Source organism: Dermochelys coriacea, chromosome 9 (genome assembly GCF_009764565.3).
Source record: "Dermochelys coriacea isolate rDerCor1 chromosome 9, rDerCor1.pri.v4, whole genome shotgun sequence".
Lineage (NCBI taxonomy): Eukaryota > Metazoa > Chordata > Testudines > Dermochelyidae > Dermochelys > Dermochelys coriacea.
In genome coordinates this window covers 89,935,313-89,954,363 of record NC_050076.1, presented here as the reverse complement: position 1 = coordinate 89,954,363, position 19,051 = coordinate 89,935,313, and the positions used below count along the sequence as shown (strand labels likewise).

Genomic DNA, 19,051 nt, shown 5'->3' with positions numbered 1-19,051 from the left:
TGGTTTGCACCTCAAGGGTGTTAATAGTGGCTGACTCTTCAGCAGAAGCATCAAGAAGGCTCCTTGCACCCCATCTCCCCTTTACCCCCAACCTTTAACACATGCACAAGGTGCAAAAACCATCTGTAGCAAGCTGCATGGAACGTGGAGGGAGGAGTACAGGTTGCAAAAGGAAAGAGTTTGGAAGAGGCACTGAGAAGCTATTGGGAATGCACGTAGCTAGAATGCTACCTGCAGATGCAGCATCTCTGTAAATAGTTCTCTTAAGAAAGAGGTAGTTTAGTTTTACAATCATGGAATCCTTTCACATTATTATCCAGCATGCAGTATATGAAACACCAGTTATCATCTGACGCTACATATTTTAACAAAAGAGTCTGAGTAATTCATTAACCCATATACCAATCAGTCCTCTTCTTCTGAGCTTTATGTGTAATATTGTGTACCCTTTTTGGTGTGTTTTGGATCACATGGAAACTTTGCCACATTGGAACAAGCCAGTGTTCCATCACAAAGGTCTGGAATCCATGTGTTTCCAAATTCCATTTTATTCCAGTACTACAATTTACTGTTGCAAGAGATTGTTCCCTAGATAGGGTATCTTCTACTAGCGGCAGGGAACTTCCATCAGTTTCTTTTGTGCTAAACTAGCCAAAGATTAAAAAATAGCATCTTACCAGAATGTTTGTCTTTAAAACTGAGCCAAGTTGCAGACACTTCATATGACACTGATTCTTGTTTTCTGCACATATTCTTCCAGGGTTTTACAGATATTATGCTGGAGAGAGTAATGCATGGAGGCGCCAATGTTACTGGATTCCAGATTGTTAACAATGAAAACCCAATGGTTCAACAGTTTCTACAACGCTGGATTAGACTGGATGAAAGGGAGTTCCCTGAAGCGAAGAACTCTCCATTAAAGGTAAAATTTTGTTGACAGTGATGGAAGCCTTTTGCATTGTGTTTAGCAAAAATCGGATTCATTTTTAAATATATACGTATATGGATTTTCTCTGCTCAGTATGAGTCAGAACACTCACTGCCAGACAAAAAGAGAGAGAGATTGTTAGCTGGAAACATGAAATAAACACATAATGGTGGATTCTGAGGCAAAGAGTCCCATCCTGCAGTTATTCCACATGTAACACTGCCACTGACCTCAGTTAGAGAGGACTGAAAAACATCCCTTTATTGTATGAAAGTATAGATTTGGGTCCAAACTACGTAGCACTGGGCAATTCCAGTTGCAGAATGATGTAGGATTGGACTCATGATGGGGCCACCATGAGCCCCTCCCAATATTTCCATTAGGGAATGGAGCCCCAATAACTCCATACAGCCAATTGCCCTTATAAGAAAATACACTGTTACGCGTGCTAGGGTTTTTGCTATTAGACGTCTACGAACTATTTTCTCTGTTTTTACCTGCTGTGTTGAGGCACATAATATAAACATGAACATGATTGTACATAAATATATCTATGCACAGGCTGAGGTGGGTAGGAGCCTGTTTTTACATTGTCTACACACTTATCTTCAATTATGTCTCACCCAGCGAGAGGTGTTTCTCCTCAGGAATGAACATTTGCAATGAGCATTTGCCATGTCTTTTTTATTTTCCTTTTGCCTTATGTAAAGGACTATTTAACGTCCCGTCTTTACTGATGGTTGACTCCTCAAGCAAGCGCACAACTTGTGTGATGCTGTTAACTTGACTCCATTTGTGTTTAAGATGCCTTAGTGGTTGCTATTGCTCTACTGTGGAATCTCATACACAAGTGATCTTAATAGTTGCCCAGGTATCTTCTACAATAAAATCCTTCTTCGTGGTTGTCAAAAAAACCCAATAACACCATTTCTTCCAATTCTTCACTGTACAGGTAATGTTTGTCTTGGCAAAGTATCTACAAACAACATTCACTAAAGAACCATGTGCCACGAACTGGCAGTGCTGTCACAGATCAGAGAGTTCTTACAGATTCAATGCAGGCTACCCACTAAATGCATGGTTATTTAGCACCTTGTCATACCAGCAGCAGTGCAAGTAGAATCCATTTCTTACCAGTACTGGGGGCCACCAGCTAAGGGGGGAGACATGACTTCCTCATATGGCCCTCCATGTGACTCCTCCCCGCCCCACCCGCAGCCTGGGGCCCCCACGCTCTTCCTGTCCCCTCCTCATGAGCCATCCCACGTTACCTGAGAGGGGCTCTGTCCTCCTCCTGCTGCACCAGAGACTTCGGAACCCCAGCGGAGAAAGGAGCAGAACGTGGGCCGTCCCACCCCAGCAGCTCCTCTGGCATGGATCTACCATTCCAGCTCCGCCCCCTGCCCTTCCACACAGCTGCATCTCCTCGGCCGCAGGATAGGGCTGTGGGGGGTGGGGATTGGGGGCGGTACAGCTGCCGGAGGGGCTGCTGGCTCCTCCTGTGTCTTTACGGTACGCCATACCGGCTATAAATATCTTGCTGGTATGGCGTACCAGACCATACCGCCGTACTTGCACTGCTGCATATCAGACAAATAAATTGATTTTGGGATACAAAGCCCGTCAAAACCAAAGATAGACTTCCAGCTGAGCACTGCATTGTTAGTGAGCGTAAAAGGTACAGGAGACGCAGCTTGGTTATCAGAATCTCTGTTTGTACTTGTATTGCACGTGTCTGGATAAGCGGGGTGTCTTCAGTTTAACAACTTGTGTCCATAGCTAGATGGGGTGATATTGCACCCTGTTGAATAAGGTCTAGTAGAGCATGAGGGGTAGTAAAAAGCATTAAAGTTCCTTTAAGGTATATTTGCTACTGGGTTGTTGACTACCCAGTGCCACTTGGATGTGAAGTGCAATCTGCTTCATGATGACTTGGAACCATAGCCATGGTAGTTTGGGCTGTCAAGGAATCGGAATGATTCCCCCTTTACCACAGACTTGCTGGGGCACATTACGGTTTTCACCCTTTTTACCGATGTATCAGGAAACCTCCATCCACTATTTCCCTTCTTAAACATGTATGGCAGTTCTGTACATGTCACCAATTGATCCCCTTCGTTCTCCATGTTACCACGTCCCTTCAGCAGGCTTGGCAGAGTAGTCTAGGTGAGGTAAGCTGGAGAAAATCCCACACAGACTCCTGGGAGGGTCCCAGGACATAGCTGTACAGCATGTCTTAGATGTGCTAAAACTTACCCTCATATAATGGACTAAAAAGGGTTTTGCTAGTAACAGAATCACAACCTGTTAATACCCCTCCCTGATTTTCTCTGTCTCTTCGTTTTCTTCCCCACCTGTAAAATGGAGGTGATGATATTCACTTACCTCCCCAGCAGAGGATTTTGTTAGGGTTCATCAGTCAATGTTTGAAATCAAAAAGGGCTAAACGAAGTACTTAGTATTATCATCATGCTCTTCCTTTCTCCCTTTCTCTTCCTCTTCTCCCTCCTCCTCCAATGGTTAGGCCTCCTCTACTGTGCCTACTCACATGTCCTGGGACCCTCCCAGGAGTCTGTGTGGGATTTTCTCCAGCTTACCTCACCTAGACTACTCTGCCAAGCCTGCTGAAGGGACGTGGTAACATGGAGAACGAAGGGGATCAATTGGTGACATGTACAGAACTGCCAGCCCTGTTTTGTGGGACACTGGCTAGCTACCCCACATGGACTCTTCAGTGGCAGTGTGACTGTGTCAGATAGAGGCATGCAGGGGCCCTTCATGATAGGCGAAATCCTGCTGTTGGGGTGTATCTTCGAGTAGTTTGGTGTCAGTTTGAAATGAAATGGTTAGATGGAGCTGGTAAAACAGCAGAGATCATTAGGTTTCTTAGGGAAGAAGTATCTATTTCAATGTAGCACAATTGGACCAACAGAGGAGGCCTCAAAGTCTGTCACTTCAAAGCAAATCTCCTTGGGGGAAGCTCATCCTCACACCTATATTAACCTTATAGGACGGATGCTAAACCTGTCTACCAATCATCTTATAGCTGAAGCTGTTCTTCTGTCTTCTCCTTAATTTTTACAAGGAAATAAATTTCTTAATCCTTTACTGCATTTTATATTAATGAAATAGATACTTCTTCCCTAAGAAACCTAATGATCTCTGCTGTTTTACCAGCTCCATCTAACCATTTCATTTCAAACTGACACCAAACTACTCGAAGATACACCCCAACAGCAGGATTTCGCCTATCATGAAGGGCCCCTGCATGCCTCTATCTGACACAGTCACACTGCCACTGAAGAGTCCATGTGGGGTAGCTAGCCAGTGTCCCACAAAACAGGGCTAACCCTGATGTCCCCTATTAATTACAGAGCCAGGAGCACCAGTCACTTTAGAGGAGCTTACTAGAAGATACAGGAGTAAAGGGAAGTATCATACTAGTCTTAAAGCTCAGAAATATATGATGTTACCCTAGGCATATTTTAATCCAGTCAAAAGCAATTTACATTGAGGAAAAGGTTATTCTCTATCCTTTAAAAATAATCTTAGATAGATGGTAAAACACAGAGATTGCATTACCTTTGTACAAGTCTACTGCTCATTATAGAAACTTGCACAGTATTTATCAATCAGTCAAAAAGCATACTTAAAAAATGGATGTACAATATTTTTGATTAGGGAATAAAATTACCTAGAGATTAAAGCCCTGATGTTTAATTTATTCTGTATTTTATCAGCCTTTCCCTTTTCTCCCTCTCTTTCTTTTCTTTTTCCTTGCCTGCTCATGCATTTGTAAGTAGAATTCGAATAAAGCAGAAAATTAGATAGCTCTTTTGGCATAACTTGGAAGGGACTGCATTAGGGTTACTGACAATTGATCCAGTCTACTGAAAAAAATTATCGCCTTGCAGGCTTTATGTAGTGTTAGATTGGAAAGCTATTACAAGATTTTTTTTCATGCAATAATAAATATCTTTTTAAAATATCTGATTTTGTGTTGTTATGTGGAATGTGTCGTGTAATATTTGTTAATGTATTAGAGAGAGAGAGAGCACTGCAATGCCAGAACCACAGGAAAAAAAGGTGAGGTAGACAAGGATTGAAATAAGCAGCTGCACCCAGCTAATCACAGCCGTAAAGATGATCTCACCATGAAAAGGACAAGGCAGTCAAGTGTTTATAAACAAGACCATAATTTAAAACTTGGGAAGAATGGCTGGCACAAAAAAACTTTTTCCTGACACTAGTTGTGCTTTGTTTTTTTTAATCAGGTGTGTTTCTCTGGATCTGCAGGCATAAACACACACACCCCTTGCAGTTTTGTAAACATTACCATATGTTTTACATGTTTATTATCAAAATGGGCAGCCTCCCACCATAAGAGCAAAAACATTTTTCAATGTAGTGGCCACCTGGGGTTTTATTCTCCCCTACAGGATAGAAGTAACTGCCATTGAAGTAATAGGATTTACTCATGTCCTGTAGGAGAGCAGCTAAAAATGCGATTGAAATCCAAGATTCCATCCTTCCAACTTGTGCATGGGTGGTGTTTGTTTGTTTTCACAACAATGTAAGTCAAATGGGATGCAAGGGGGTCTAAATCATCATGCCGTAAGTAAGGTTTGCAAAGTACCAGGAGACAGGTGAGCATTCCGGAATGTGCATACATGCACTAGATTCTTTTTGGAAGTCAAATATTTCTCACTCATTTACACACAAGTACTATAGAAAGAGGATGGGATCTAATGATGCAGCAGCGTCAAAATAAGGTCCTACAGATGTTTGCAAGATTCAATTTTTCAAGATTACAGTGGAACTCTATATACAGTATTTAAATGTAATGCTGATCCTGTGCACACAAAGTACTCTAAATCCTATGCTCATCTGGAGTGCATAACCAGAAATTAATATCTCGGTGTCCAGAGGGTGGGCCAGTCTCTAGCGAAGTAGAATTTTCATATGAATCAATGGATATGAAAAAATACAGAAACGTCTTCTAAAGACATTTGTTGCTTATGCATTGGGCATGATATCAGATTTATAACCTAAGTAATGATTGTCGTTTTGTACAATATAAGGAAGTAGTGAGGGTGAGGTTGTTTTGGGGCTGGGTTTTTTGGTAAGAAAAGTCAACCAATTTGTGGCTGGCCAAGGATCCTAGCTAATCAGAAACATGGGCCAGACAGAAACAATTAATGTTAATTTTAAATTACTCCTAGCTCTTTGAGTTGGTTAGCTCATTTTAAAAATAAATCCAAGCAAAACTCAAATATGAGTTGTAAGTTGCAGTTGGTTACAACATGGTCTAGCATTGCATTATAGGTCTTCTTCATCAACCTGCTTTAGATAGGCAGCTGCCCAATTAAATCTGTCAGTACTTTACAGAACTATAAACTATTTTTCTATATACTGTAGAAAATCATAACATTTTAAATTTCTTACTTTAAATATATGTAATTGTTAAATGATGTGACATTAGGGGTGGGGGTGAAATTGTTGCTGCTCTAAAAAACATTTTAATGGGGAGAAATAATTGACCTTTTTAAACCTGAGGCAATTTCCAGAGAGCAGTTTGTCACAATTATTTTATTTGCATCAATTTTAGTATACGTCTGCCCTGACCCATGATGCAATACTAGTCATAGCAGAGGCTTTCCGCTACCTCCGAAGACAGCGTGTTGATGTTTCCAGGAGAGGTAGTGCTGGAGACTGCCTAGCAAACCCTGCAGTGCCCTGGAGCCAAGGAATCGATATAGAAAGAGCACTGAAAATGGTAAGGGCAAACGTACCTAACCTATTGAACAGGAGTATCGCATTTTTACAACATATATCTTTAAAACAACAACAAAGGCTGAGTATCTCCTGAGCACCATTTTTCAAGGTCACAATGAATGAAGCAACTTTCAAAAGCTACCTGTAAATCTGCATGTGCAGCTTTGCAACAAATGCACTTGTAAGGACTCTGTCCATGCCAAATGGAGCAGAACTCAGATCCTTCTACTCCATAAGCACAAGGCCTTGGTGCTGAAGCTAACAATGACTATCCTGTACCCAGGCCAGTAAACAGGGTAATAACAAACACGAGAGTGGTCTGACATCCCATCCAATCAAGGGCCATCTGACATGTTCAGTATGTTACACACGTGTCCTCTTCCCCATGCCAAAAATTTGTCTTCTAGAATTCAGTGTTCATAGGAATTAAAAAGCGACAACTGGGCATCAACTGTAATAGCTAGCCAATGTGACACAGTGCCCACTGTACTGTATACTAGCATCTCTGCAAATGGCGGTGTTAAAAGCTTTGCGAACATATTCTGAGGCGAGGTTGAGGTCAAAAATGTGGCCCAAAATAAAACAGAACTGGGTGAACAGTTTGTCCTCAGGCAGTATATTGTAAACCACATATATATTATGAGCATATGTACCTGTGTATATTTATCTATATATCACACCAGTCAAAAATCAGCTTCTGTTTTTTTTCTAAAAGTTGCACAAATAGTATGATCTACGATGTTAACAGATTGCAGGATTTCTGCATCAGCCTGAACCTTAGCCCTGCATTTTGCCTCACACCTGCTCTCTGAACCCTAACATAACCCTATTTCCAACTTGATTACTGCCTGTTTGGCCAATCCGTAGTGCTATCCATTAGTTATTGCATCAGATCTAGTATTGATCAAATCCCTGTGGTTTTGTTTGTCTTTCTTTCCCTTTTGTATTGAACTGATTTGGGGGTATAAAAGTGAATGGAAACCTACCAGATACATAGGATCTGATTTTGCTCAGACTTGGACCAGTAGAAATCAGGAATAACTGCACTGGTTTCAGTGAAGTTACACTGGTGTAAAACTGAAGTGAGTAAGATTGGAATTAAGGCCGCATGATATAAAAAGGACCCCTAGATTAATCTTCATTCACTTGGCTTAATTATTGCTTTTTCAAATTTGCCAAATTGGAAGGATCAGATCAAAAGCTTAATTCCCTCTCTCATAGAATGAGAGACATGGTTCAGTCTCTCCCTGTCAGAACACTTCTTATATCACTAAAAAGAAAAGGAGTACTTGTGGCACCTTAGAGACTAACAAATGTATTTGAGCATAGGCTTTCGTGAGCTACAGCTCACTTCATCGGATGCATTAGGTGGAAAATACAGAGTGTAATTACACTCTGTATTTTCCACCTAATGCATCCGATGAAGTGAGCTGTAGCTCACGAAAGCTTATGCTCTAATACATTTGTTAGTCTCTAAGGTGCCACAAGTACTCCTTTTCTTTTTACGAATACAGACTAACACGGCTGCTACTCTGAAACCTGTCTTATATCACTGTGTCAGTTCCCTAACAAATGTCCTAACTGTAGTTTCATTAACGTAGCATTACACACTTTTGAAGATAAGTTAATTAATTTCAACCTTCATAACAGTTAAAAGATCTGTAGTGTCAGTTAGAACTTAATTGGAAGTGATACCTAAACCCTTCAAAAAAGATCCCAACGTGCTTACATCAACAGGGCTTGAACGGGAATACAAACAGTGCAACAAGACACACCCTGCTTGAGAAAGGTAAAAAATATCCAAATGTTGGTTGGTAAAAGGCTCCCACTTTAATAAAAGATTCATAAGATTCAGAGCCAATTTCATCTTTGAAAAACTATTCAAGTCTGTATTTCCTCCCCTGAATTTAAACCTAAAGTGTCCGATAAGTGGACAACAACTGACCTGAACATTAAAGGAACTGGCATATGAAATTGCAAGCCCAACAGCAAGGATTTTTAATGAATCCGTAAACTTAGAGTTTATATCCTATGACTGGAGAATTGCTAATAGAGTACCTATTTTTAAGAAAGGGTTGGGGGGGGGAAGTGATCTGGGAAACTACAGGCCCGTTAATTTGACCTCAATTGTATGCAAGGTCGTGGAACAAATTTTGAAAGAGAAAGCGGTTAAGGCATAGAGGTAAAAGGTAATTGGGAGAAAATACAACATGGTTTTACAAAATGCAGATCATGCCAGACCAACTGGATCTCTTTCTTTGTGAAGATAACTGATTTTTTAGACAAAGTGCAGTAGATCTAATCTATCTGGATTTCAGTAAAGCATCTGATACAGTTCCACATGAGAAATTATTAGTTAAATTGTAGAAGATGGGGATTAAGATGAGAAGTGAAGGGTGGCTAAGAAACTGGTTAAAGGGGAGACTACAATGGGTCGTATTGAAAAGTGAAATGTCAGGCTGGAGGGAGGTTACTAGTGGAGTTCCTCAGGGACTGGTCTTGGTACCAATCTTTTTTAACATTTTTATTCATGACCTTAACACAAAAAGTGGGAGTGTGCTAATAAAATTTGCAGATGACACAAAGTTGGATGGTATTGCCAAAACAGAGGAGGACCGAAATATCATAGAAGATCTGAATGACCTTGAAAACTGGAGTAATAGAAATGGGATGAAATTTAATAGGGAAAAATGCATGGTCATGCACTTAGAGACTAACCACAAGAATTTTTGCTCTAAGCTAAGGATGTATCAATTGGAAGCAACAGAGGAGGAGAAAGACCTGAATGTTTTAATCACAGGATGACTATGAGCTGCCAATGTGATGCAGCCATAAAAAGGCTAATGCAATCCTAGAATGCATCAGGCAAGGTATATCCAGTCGAAATAGGAAAGTGTTATTGCCATTATACAAGGCCCTGGTGAGACCTCATCTAGAATACTGTGTGCAATTCTGATCTCTCATGTTTAAGACAGATGAATTCAGACTGGAACAGATGCAGAGAAGGGCTACTAGGATGATCGGAGGAATGGAAAACCTACTGTACGAGAGGAGACTCAAGGAGCTTGGCTTGTTTAGCCTAAGCAAACAAAGGCTGAGAGGAGATATGATTGCTTTATATAAATACATCAGAGCGACAAATACCAGAGAGGGAGAGGAGTTAAGTGCCAATATGGACACAAGAACAAATGGCTATAAACTGGCCATCAACAAATTTAGGCTTCAAATTAAATGAAGCTTTCTAACCATCAGAGGAGTGAAGTTCTGGAACAGCCTCCCAAGGGCAGCAGTGGGGGCAAAAAACCCTAACTGGCTTCAAGACTGAGCTTGATAAATTTATGGAGTGGGTGATATGAAGACACTGCGTATGATAGCATTTGGCCCATCTGCAACTGTTCATAGCAAAAGTCCCCAGTGGCTGGAGATGGGACACTAGATGGGAAGGGCTCTGAATTACTACAGAGAATTCTTTCCCAGGGGTCTGGCTGGTGGGTCTTGCCAACGAGCTCAGGATTCAACCAATCACAGTATTTGGGGTTGGGAAGGAATTGGCAAAGATGCTGGGGGGTTTTCACCTTCCTCTACAGCATGGGGCATGAATCTCTTGTTGGTATAAACTAGAATAAATAGCGGATTCTCTGTAACTGTAAGTCTTTAAATCATGAATTCAGTAACTCACCCAGACATTACAGGTCTATTACAGGAGAGGTGAGGTTCTGCTGCCTGCAATGTGTAGGAGGTCAAACTAGATGACCACGATTGTCCCATCCGGCCTTAAAGTTTATGTGTTATAAATAATCACTTCATTTGTGATTGCCTCCACATTCCTCTGATCCCAGAAGCACCCAGCTTTCTTGTTTCTCTTTCTCCTACCTGTAACAAGGCCTGATCCTGCAAAGTGCTCCATTCCCATATAAGTAAAAAAACCAACAAACAAAATCTGAAGTTAGTGGGGATCAAGTGCTCAGTAGCTACTCTTATTACCTTCCCTTCAGACATACTGTTCTACAAAAACAGACCATAGTTCCTTGCTAGTGACACCAGTGCCTATTTAATCCTTATGGATTAGATGTATCCTCAGCAGATGGATTATCAACATTTTGAGCAAACATAAACCTTAATGTTTTCCTAAACTTGAAATGGATTTACTCTGGCCCTGATTCAGGAAAGAACATAGAACACTGAGAATGGCCATATTGGGTCAGACCAATGGCCCATCTAGCCCAGTATATGGTCTTCTGACAGTGGCCAGTGCCAGATGCTTTAGAGGGAATGAACAGAACAGGGCAGTTATTGCGTAATTCATCCTCTGTCATTCAGTCCAATCTTCTGGTAGTGAGAGGTTTAAGGTCACCCAAAGCATGGGGTTGTGTTCCCTGACTATCTTGGCTAATAGCCATTGATGGACCTATCCTCCATGACTTTAAGCACATGACATTAACTTTAAGCACATGCTTAAATCCCATTTAAATAAATGGAATTAGCATATGCCTGAAGTTAAGCACATGCTGAATAGGCCTGGATGGGTGAATCAGGACTTCTACGATTTCTATGTTTGCAATAACAGTTCAATAAAGTTTGGAATCATAATGAGTTGAGCTGAACCTAAGAAAGTCAAGGATGATGCAATTGCATCTTCTTCCAGTCCAATCAAATCACAAATTACTCTAACATTGACTCACATCCACTACAGACACATAATTTACACTCTTTATACATCACCTCTGAATTTGGCCCACCAAATAAATCTGGGGCAAAGGGATTTTACTGTATTATGTGATCCATCCCTGTGCATCATGACAAGATCGATCGCATCATCTCAAAACCATCTTTGGCAGATCAGTGACTAGCTTTGAACATCTCAAGTGACTATGATTCTACAGCAGATTGTTCTATCACCCAACTCTTATTACCGCTATAAAATTTTCCTAAAATTTAACATAAATTATCCCTACTGAAGTTTCTGACAGTTACCTTTACTGTCTTAGCTTGTCAGGATTGATAAGTGATGAATTGAAGTATCTCCTCCTTTAATACTAGGGAAACAAGAAAGATTTATTTTCCTTTGAAACAAAGTACTTCATACTTCCTTCAAAATTATTACTGAGAGTAAATAATGGTAACGACTTACATTTATATAGCATCATCCATCTAGAAAAGCTCAATCTCTTTACAAGGTATAGACATAATTCTGCCACTCTTCATCTAATGAGGCTGGAGTCTGATATCTTCACTCATATTGACTTCATCAGGTCTAAATTGTGGAATAAGGTGCTACTCAGTGTAAGAGTATCAGGATCTGGCCCTATAGCACAAGGCTTATGCAGTATGTATCACTTGCATCCTAATTGTGAGGGTTTATGTGGCACTTCAATGGTACATGCACCCTGTGTTGGCCCATTAAAAAGGAGTGAATTTCACCAAGTGTGAATAAACATGGCAGAATTGGACCTTGTATATAATATATATGCAGGATTCACTCAGCACTGACATACAGCCTTCCTTGCAATGGAAGGTGGCAGCTCTGCATCAGCTCATAGGCAGTGAAGAATAATAATGTTTACAGTTGAAACTGGGAGAATTGGGGAATTTTAAGTAGACAGAATGTAAATGGCCCTATTGGACGCTGGAAAGGGCACAGGTATTAATGGAAATGATCACAGAGATAGTAAATTCCTTCAGGACATAAACGAAAGGAAAAAATAGAAATAATGTTCTATGTAACTGTTTTACTATTTCCCTGTTTAAGGTACAAGTCCAAGGAATGACTGGAAATATCCAGTTTGACACCTATGGACGCAGAACAAATTACACAATTGATGTGTATGAAATGAAAGCTACTGGGTCACGGAAGGTAAGTTCTCAAAATATGTATTCTCCTTGGGCTTCTTAAAAAATATGTATTGCTGCAAAGTCATGAAAACAAGCAATGTAATACAACTGTTGTGAAGACATAAAACCTGATAAATCCCCCTCCTACTACATTTCTCTCTCCTCTTCCCTAATTCTTTAGTTATGAAATTTTATAGAAATGTAGTTCCATTCTGCCCTTGTTATTCTGAACCTTCCCTCCACCGCCCACCCCCACCCCCCCCCGGCCCTTGAATCCCTTCACTCCTTGAATACCTTCCTACAGCAAAACACCTTGGCTTCACATCTGAGGTTCCTACCCTGCCACATCTCAACTCTGATTTCCTCTTACAGTGGTGTCCTGAGACCCTTTGCCCAGTCCTCTCTCCTAAATTCCTTTTCATTTCCTCCTTCCCACAGCCCAATGTTGGCAAGAAAGTGTCCCATGACCTTGCTAATAGCTGATGAGATACTTATGGGGTCCTAGAAAAACTTTTAGATCAATATTCATTTGTTTGTATCTTGAATAAATCTAAATAAAAATCACTTTTTAAAAATAAAAAGGGCAGCTCTATTTAAGCATCAGTTTTATGCACCAAAATCATTATAAAAATATGTAACTAGGTAACACTCTCTGCTTTTGTAGGCTGGTTACTGGAATGAATATGAAAGATTTGTGCCAGCACTAGACCAGCAAGTGTCTAATGACACTTCATCTGTAGAGAATAGAACAATAGTAGTCACTACCATCCTGGTAAGTTGCATGTTCTTAGTCAGTATGTGCTTGGGTGGTAAGACACGTGTATTGTGAGATTTATTAGAAGGCCCAGTGTTGAATGCTGTGTGACTTCAAGTGACTGAGAAGCTCAGCAACCTCCAGAAATGTATGGAGGGCTTGATCCTGCCAACACTTACACACATGAGTAAATTTACTCACGGGAGGAGTCCCATTGATCTCAATATTGTGCTTTCCTTCTTCTCAGTTACTTGAACTCAATGAAACTCCTCACGTGAGTAAAGTTACTTATGTATATACGTGATTGCAGGATCTGGCCCTTACTGCTGTAGGACCAAATCTTGCAGCCCTCACTCAGGCACAGCTCCTGTTGATTGAGTAAGGATGGCACAATCTGGCCCACAGTGAATTGGAAATGCTTTGACAATATGTAAAGACATCCAATGCTTGTGGAGAATAACGCTGTTCTTATATCTCATAGTCAGTGTTATCTGTGTCAGTTCTAAAGCCTATTGCTTATATGGTCTGTAATACAGTATTATTTGTGCCCTTGGTGCCTGTTACAATTGTCCTGAGCATGAGTCAGTTTCATGACATTGTTAGAAGGATCATATTTTACTTGACTATAATTTAGTGAGACACACTCAGCCTTTCAGCTGGGATTTTCAAAGAAGTCTACAGGAGGTAGGTGATCTGCGGTGGAGCTGGGCACCTAAATGCCTCCAGCTTCTTTGAAAATCCTAGCATCTGAAAATCTTTGATCCTGCACCATTTAAATAAGTGGGGATTTTGCCATTGACTTCAATGGGAGCAGGATTGGGTATATCACTGCTTTATAAGCTGAGTACTGCATTATTATAGTGTGCTTATCTTTGATCTACTGGAGATTCAGGCCTGATCCTGAAAAAAGACTGCAACTTTACTCATGTGAGTAGCCCCATTGCCTTAGTGGGAATACTCCTGTGATTAAAGCGAATTGCATATGTGTTTGCAGTATCTGGCCACTGATGAATTTCAGGTGCGCTTCTAAGGATTTTTAAACTAAACTATTCTGTCTTGCCAGGAAGCCTTGAATGTTTATGTGAAGCTGACTTGGATATCTTTCCAATTACTATATAAGAGCAGCCCAGGAAATATTGTTGATATTTGCCAATAACATAAAATAATGCTAATAAAAGCTCTCATTTTGCATATTTTAAAGGCATGTGTTATATTCATAGACTTTTGATCTTTGCTTTTGTTTCAAAGGAATCGCCCTATGTAATGTATAAGAAAAACCATGAACAACTAGAAGGGAATGAGAGATATGAAGGATATTGTGTAGACTTAGCTTATGAAATAGCAAAACATGTTGGAATAAAATACAAACTGTCAATTGTTGGAGATGGGAAATACGGAGCTAGGGACCCTGAGTCTAAGATATGGAATGGCATGGTGGGTGAACTAGTCTATGGGGTAAGTTTCACTTAACATTCATTTTAATGTTCTTTTTTAAAAAAAATATGCACAATGTTAATAAACTGCAAAATAAAAAAATCTCTGTTTAAATTTGTTTTACAATCTCTAGATATTTATTTTTAGTCTCATTTTGTAGTCTGTTTAAAAAAAAAGTTTTTTGTTCCATCGCATGGAGAGTGTTTTTTTTCACTGCCGCTCAAAACTAGATTATTCAGCAAACCATTATGCAGTGTTTTGGGGTGAACATATTTACTTTGCTTAAACACAGCAGAACATTTCTGCTCTTGTAGCTTTGTCCTAAGCTAACAACCTGTACATGTTGATCCAGTGTACACCTTGCTTTCTGCTTGCAGGCTGACAGTCATTTCTTCCTTCTCCCTGTAATCTTTGTGAACAGTAGGGGATGAATTGTGCCCTTCACAATGTGGGTGCATATGTTTGCGAGGAGAGAATACAAGGCTCTTCCATCCCTTCTTTGTGCATATGTAAGGCAGGAGCGCATCCTTGCCCTCCTCTGAGCACTGGGACTGCACAAGGCTACCCGCAAAACTGGTGCTGGCTCCTAGAAAAGAGTGCAGAGCTGGCTTTGCATGAGGAGACATTTGCCCTGTCCCCTTGTAAAAAGATGGGACAGAAGCTCCCATCCGCGCTGGAAGAACTCCATCTCCAAAGCTGCCAAGGGACTTGATCCTACTCTCATTCAAGTCAATGGCAAAACTCCCATTAACTTTCCTGGCCCTAAATGGCTGGTCCTGCAACATGGAAACCAATGGGAGTTTTGCCATTGACTTCAGGCCAAAAGATGCACCGATGTGTTATGCCTTTTCACCAGGGCATATTTCATGATACAGGCCTAATATCACCACATTTATGGAGTATTACAACCCCAACAAGGTCTATTTCTCCTAAACTCTGAATTTAGTTTTTAAATATCTGCTACCAGCCAATCAACTGCTGTCTAGTTAATTGTGCTGCTACTTCTCTGTTTGCATATCGTGTGCACATCACTTTGAGTAATAGGCACAAAAGACACTGGGTAACTGTTTTATTGTTGCTATATTTAAAAAACAATTAGGATTTCAGAATGTTGAAATAGTAACTCAGGCCTGCCCAGCCCATTAAACTTGTATGTATTTTAAACCTTAGAAAACAGTAATTTTATGGTTTGACTTTTTGGGGAGGAAGGAGTGGAATCTAATAGGGACTAAGTGAAGTGGACTGGAAATCAGAACTCCTGGATCCTATCCTTGCCCGCCTACTGACTTGGCGTGTGACCTGAGCAAGTCACCAAACTTTATTGTGTCTCAGTTCTACCACCTATGAAACAGGAATAATAATTTTACCTATCTCACAGGGTGAGGCTTTATAAGACACTTTGAGAGTTGCAGGGCATAGCATATTTACATTGCAGTGAAATCCTAAACTTGCAGTGTCTCTGTCCAGGTCAAGAAACTTCAACCACGTTATCTATAATTAGGTCATCTGCAACTGCCCTAGTCATCTAGACATGTAGCAGCCAATAAAGCAGATATAGTCGCTTTAAAAATGCATACTATGCCCAAAAGAGAGCCAAGTGACAAAGAGAAAAGTAATTTCCTAAAGCTGTAGTCGCAAGCTGGGATTGAGCTTGTTGGCGAGTATGTTATAAACAATGTCACTTCCTTTGGGACTTGATGCAGGTATAATTAACCTCTGCAGCTGCTGGACCATGGAAGATGCCTCTGTATCAAGGGCTTGCAACAGGGAAGACTAATACCAGTTCTGCAAGGTGCTCCCAAAGAGCAGGCCTTGGTGAGGAGAAAGTTTGTCCCCTTTTTCAAGCCAGCTTTTCTTTGAATAAACTGGTTTGATGTAGAGCCCTCAGCCACATCCTTCTGGGACTAGCACAGCTCAGAAGGCTGTGCCAGTTGTGTATTGCTGAGCCCCAGGTGCTTTACATTTTTTCCAAGTGCAGTTTGGAAAATGAACAGCTATTCCTTATTCTTGTGCAGGCAACGCTTAATTATTTGACTCGCATTTAACTGCAATGCTCAGTTATCCAAAGGTCAGACATGTCCCCTGAGCTCTGACTGAAGATCCAGCCCAACAGAGTTGCTCAGTTCTGCTGGGCTGGCACTGGAGTGGAACTGCAGGATCCAGCAGGCCTTAGGGAGACCACCTGGATCTCTGTAATCAGGGAAGGCAACTCTGCTATGTTGAAGTCAACATAGACTTCAAAGCCTCCCCAGATCATCTGGGGGCTTCGGCTGTCTTCCTGAAATGCTCTTATCCTTTCTCCATCTGCAGAAAGGGGGATAGCGACCTACAGCACTCTCAGAGGTGGGGATAATGAGCATGTGGAAAACACTTTGAAGATGAAAAATGCTCTGTAACCACTAATTATTAGGAACAGGTGTCTCATTTACGTGATGACTCTCATTTATCTCCCATGAGCTCAAAACTCTATTATGAAACTGAAAGTAAAGGTGCACATTTCCCCAGGTGCCACTGTGAGCGTTAGCTGTGAAAAGACTGTCACGTTTGCCTCTCTGGATTCCATTTTGTGTAAACGAGGGGGGGATTAATTTTTAAATGCCTTTATTAGCATGTATATAAGCCAGACAAGTAGGGATAAAAGAGGCTTGAGTTGGGGGTTTTTTGAAGCAAGCTTATCCAGCAGTTGAACTGAGCTGCAGTTGAATGCACTATTTCAGATTGTATTTGTTTTAACTGCTAACTGCTGTGCAGTCATATGTCAAATAAGATGTTACCATGTTATAGAATCACAGAAATGTAGGGCTGGACGGGATCTTGGGAGGTCATTTAGTCTAGTCCCCCATAGAATCATAGAATCATAGAATATCAGGGTTGGAAGGGACCCCAGAAGGTCATCTAGTCCAACCCCCTGCTCAAAGCAGGACCAAGTCCCAGTTAAATCATCCCAGCCAGGGCTTTGTCAAGCCTGACCTTAAAAACCTCTAAGGAAGGAGATTCTACCACCTCCCTAGGTAACGCATTCCAGTGTTTCACCACCCTCTTAGTGAAAAAGTTTTTCCTAATATCCAATCTAAACCTCCCCCATTGCAACTTGAGACCATTACTCCTCGTTCTGTCATCTGCTACCATTGAGAACAGTCTAGAGCCATCCTCTTTGAAACCCCCTTTCAGGTAGTTGAAAGCAGCTATCAAATCCCCCCTCATTCTTCTCTTCTGCAGACTAAACAATCCCAGCTCCCTCAGCCTCTCCTCATAAGTCATGTGCTCTAGACCCCTAATCATTTTTGTTGCCCTTCGCTGTACTCTTTCCAATTTATCCACATCCTTCTTGTAGTGTGGGGCCCAAAACTGGACACAGTACTCCAGATGAGGCCTCACCAGTGTCGAATAGAGGGGAACGATCACGTCCCTCGATCTGCTCGCTATGCCCCTACTTATACATCCCAAAATGCCATTGGCCTTCTTGGCAACAAGGGCACACTGCTGACTCATATCCAGCTTCTCGTCCACTGTCACCCCTAGGTCCTTTTCCGCAGAACTGCTGCCGAGCCATTCGGTCCCTAGTCTGTAGCGGTGCATTGGATTCTTCCATCCTAAGTGCAGGACCCTGCACTTATCCTTATTGAACCTCATTAGATTTCTTTTGGCCCAATCCTCCAATTTGTCTAGGTCCTTCTGTATCCTATCCCTCCCCTCCAGCGTATCTACCACTCCTCCCAGTTTAGTATCATCCGCAAATTTGCTGAGAGTGAAATCCACACCATCCTCCAGATCATTTATGAAGATATTGAACAAAACGGGCCCCAGGACCGACCCCTGGGGCACTCCACTTGACACCGGCTGCCAACTAGACATGGAGCCATTGATCACTACCCGTTGAGCCCGACAATCTAGCCAGCTTTCTACCCACCTTATAGTGCATTCATCCAGCCCATACTTCCTTAACTTGCTGACAAGAATGCTGTGGGAGACCGTGTCAAAAGCTTTGCTAAAGTCAAGAAACAATACATCCACTGCTTTCCCTTCATCCACAGAACCAGTAATCTCATCATAAAAGGCGATTAGATTAGTCAGGCATGACCTTCCCTTGGTGAATCCATGCTGACTGTTCCTGATCACTTTCCTCTCCTCTAAGTGCTTCAGGATTGATTCTTTGAGGACCTGCTCCATGATTTTTCCAGGGACTGAGGTGAGGCTGACCGGCCTGTAGTTCCCAGGATCCTCCTTCTTCCCTTTTTTAAAGATGGGCACTACATTAGCCTTTTTCCAGTCATCCGGGACTTCCCCCGTTCGCCACGAGTTTTCAAAGATAATGGCCAAGGGCTCTG

General features: G+C 41.4%; 1 protein-coding gene across 6 annotated transcripts in view; it reads left to right on the top strand.

Moving 5' to 3' along the window:
• GRIA3 (glutamate ionotropic receptor AMPA type subunit 3) overlaps positions 1-19,051 on the top strand; it is a 222,117-nt gene that overhangs the window by 114,205 nt on the left and 88,861 nt on the right. For all 6 annotated transcript variants that reach the window (XR_005294793.2, XM_038415652.2, XM_038415654.2 and 3 more), the window contains exons 6-10: positions 761-922; positions 6,537-6,704; positions 12,453-12,557; positions 13,200-13,307; positions 14,538-14,744. Coding sequence is in view for 5 of the 6 variants with exons in the window: in XM_038415652.2 (XP_038271580.1) it covers positions 761-922; positions 6,537-6,704; positions 12,453-12,557; positions 13,200-13,307; positions 14,538-14,744 (750 nt within the window). In the remaining variant the exon portion in view is untranslated. The remainder of the gene's footprint in view (positions 1-760; positions 923-6,536; positions 6,705-12,452; positions 12,558-13,199; positions 13,308-14,537; positions 14,745-19,051) is intronic.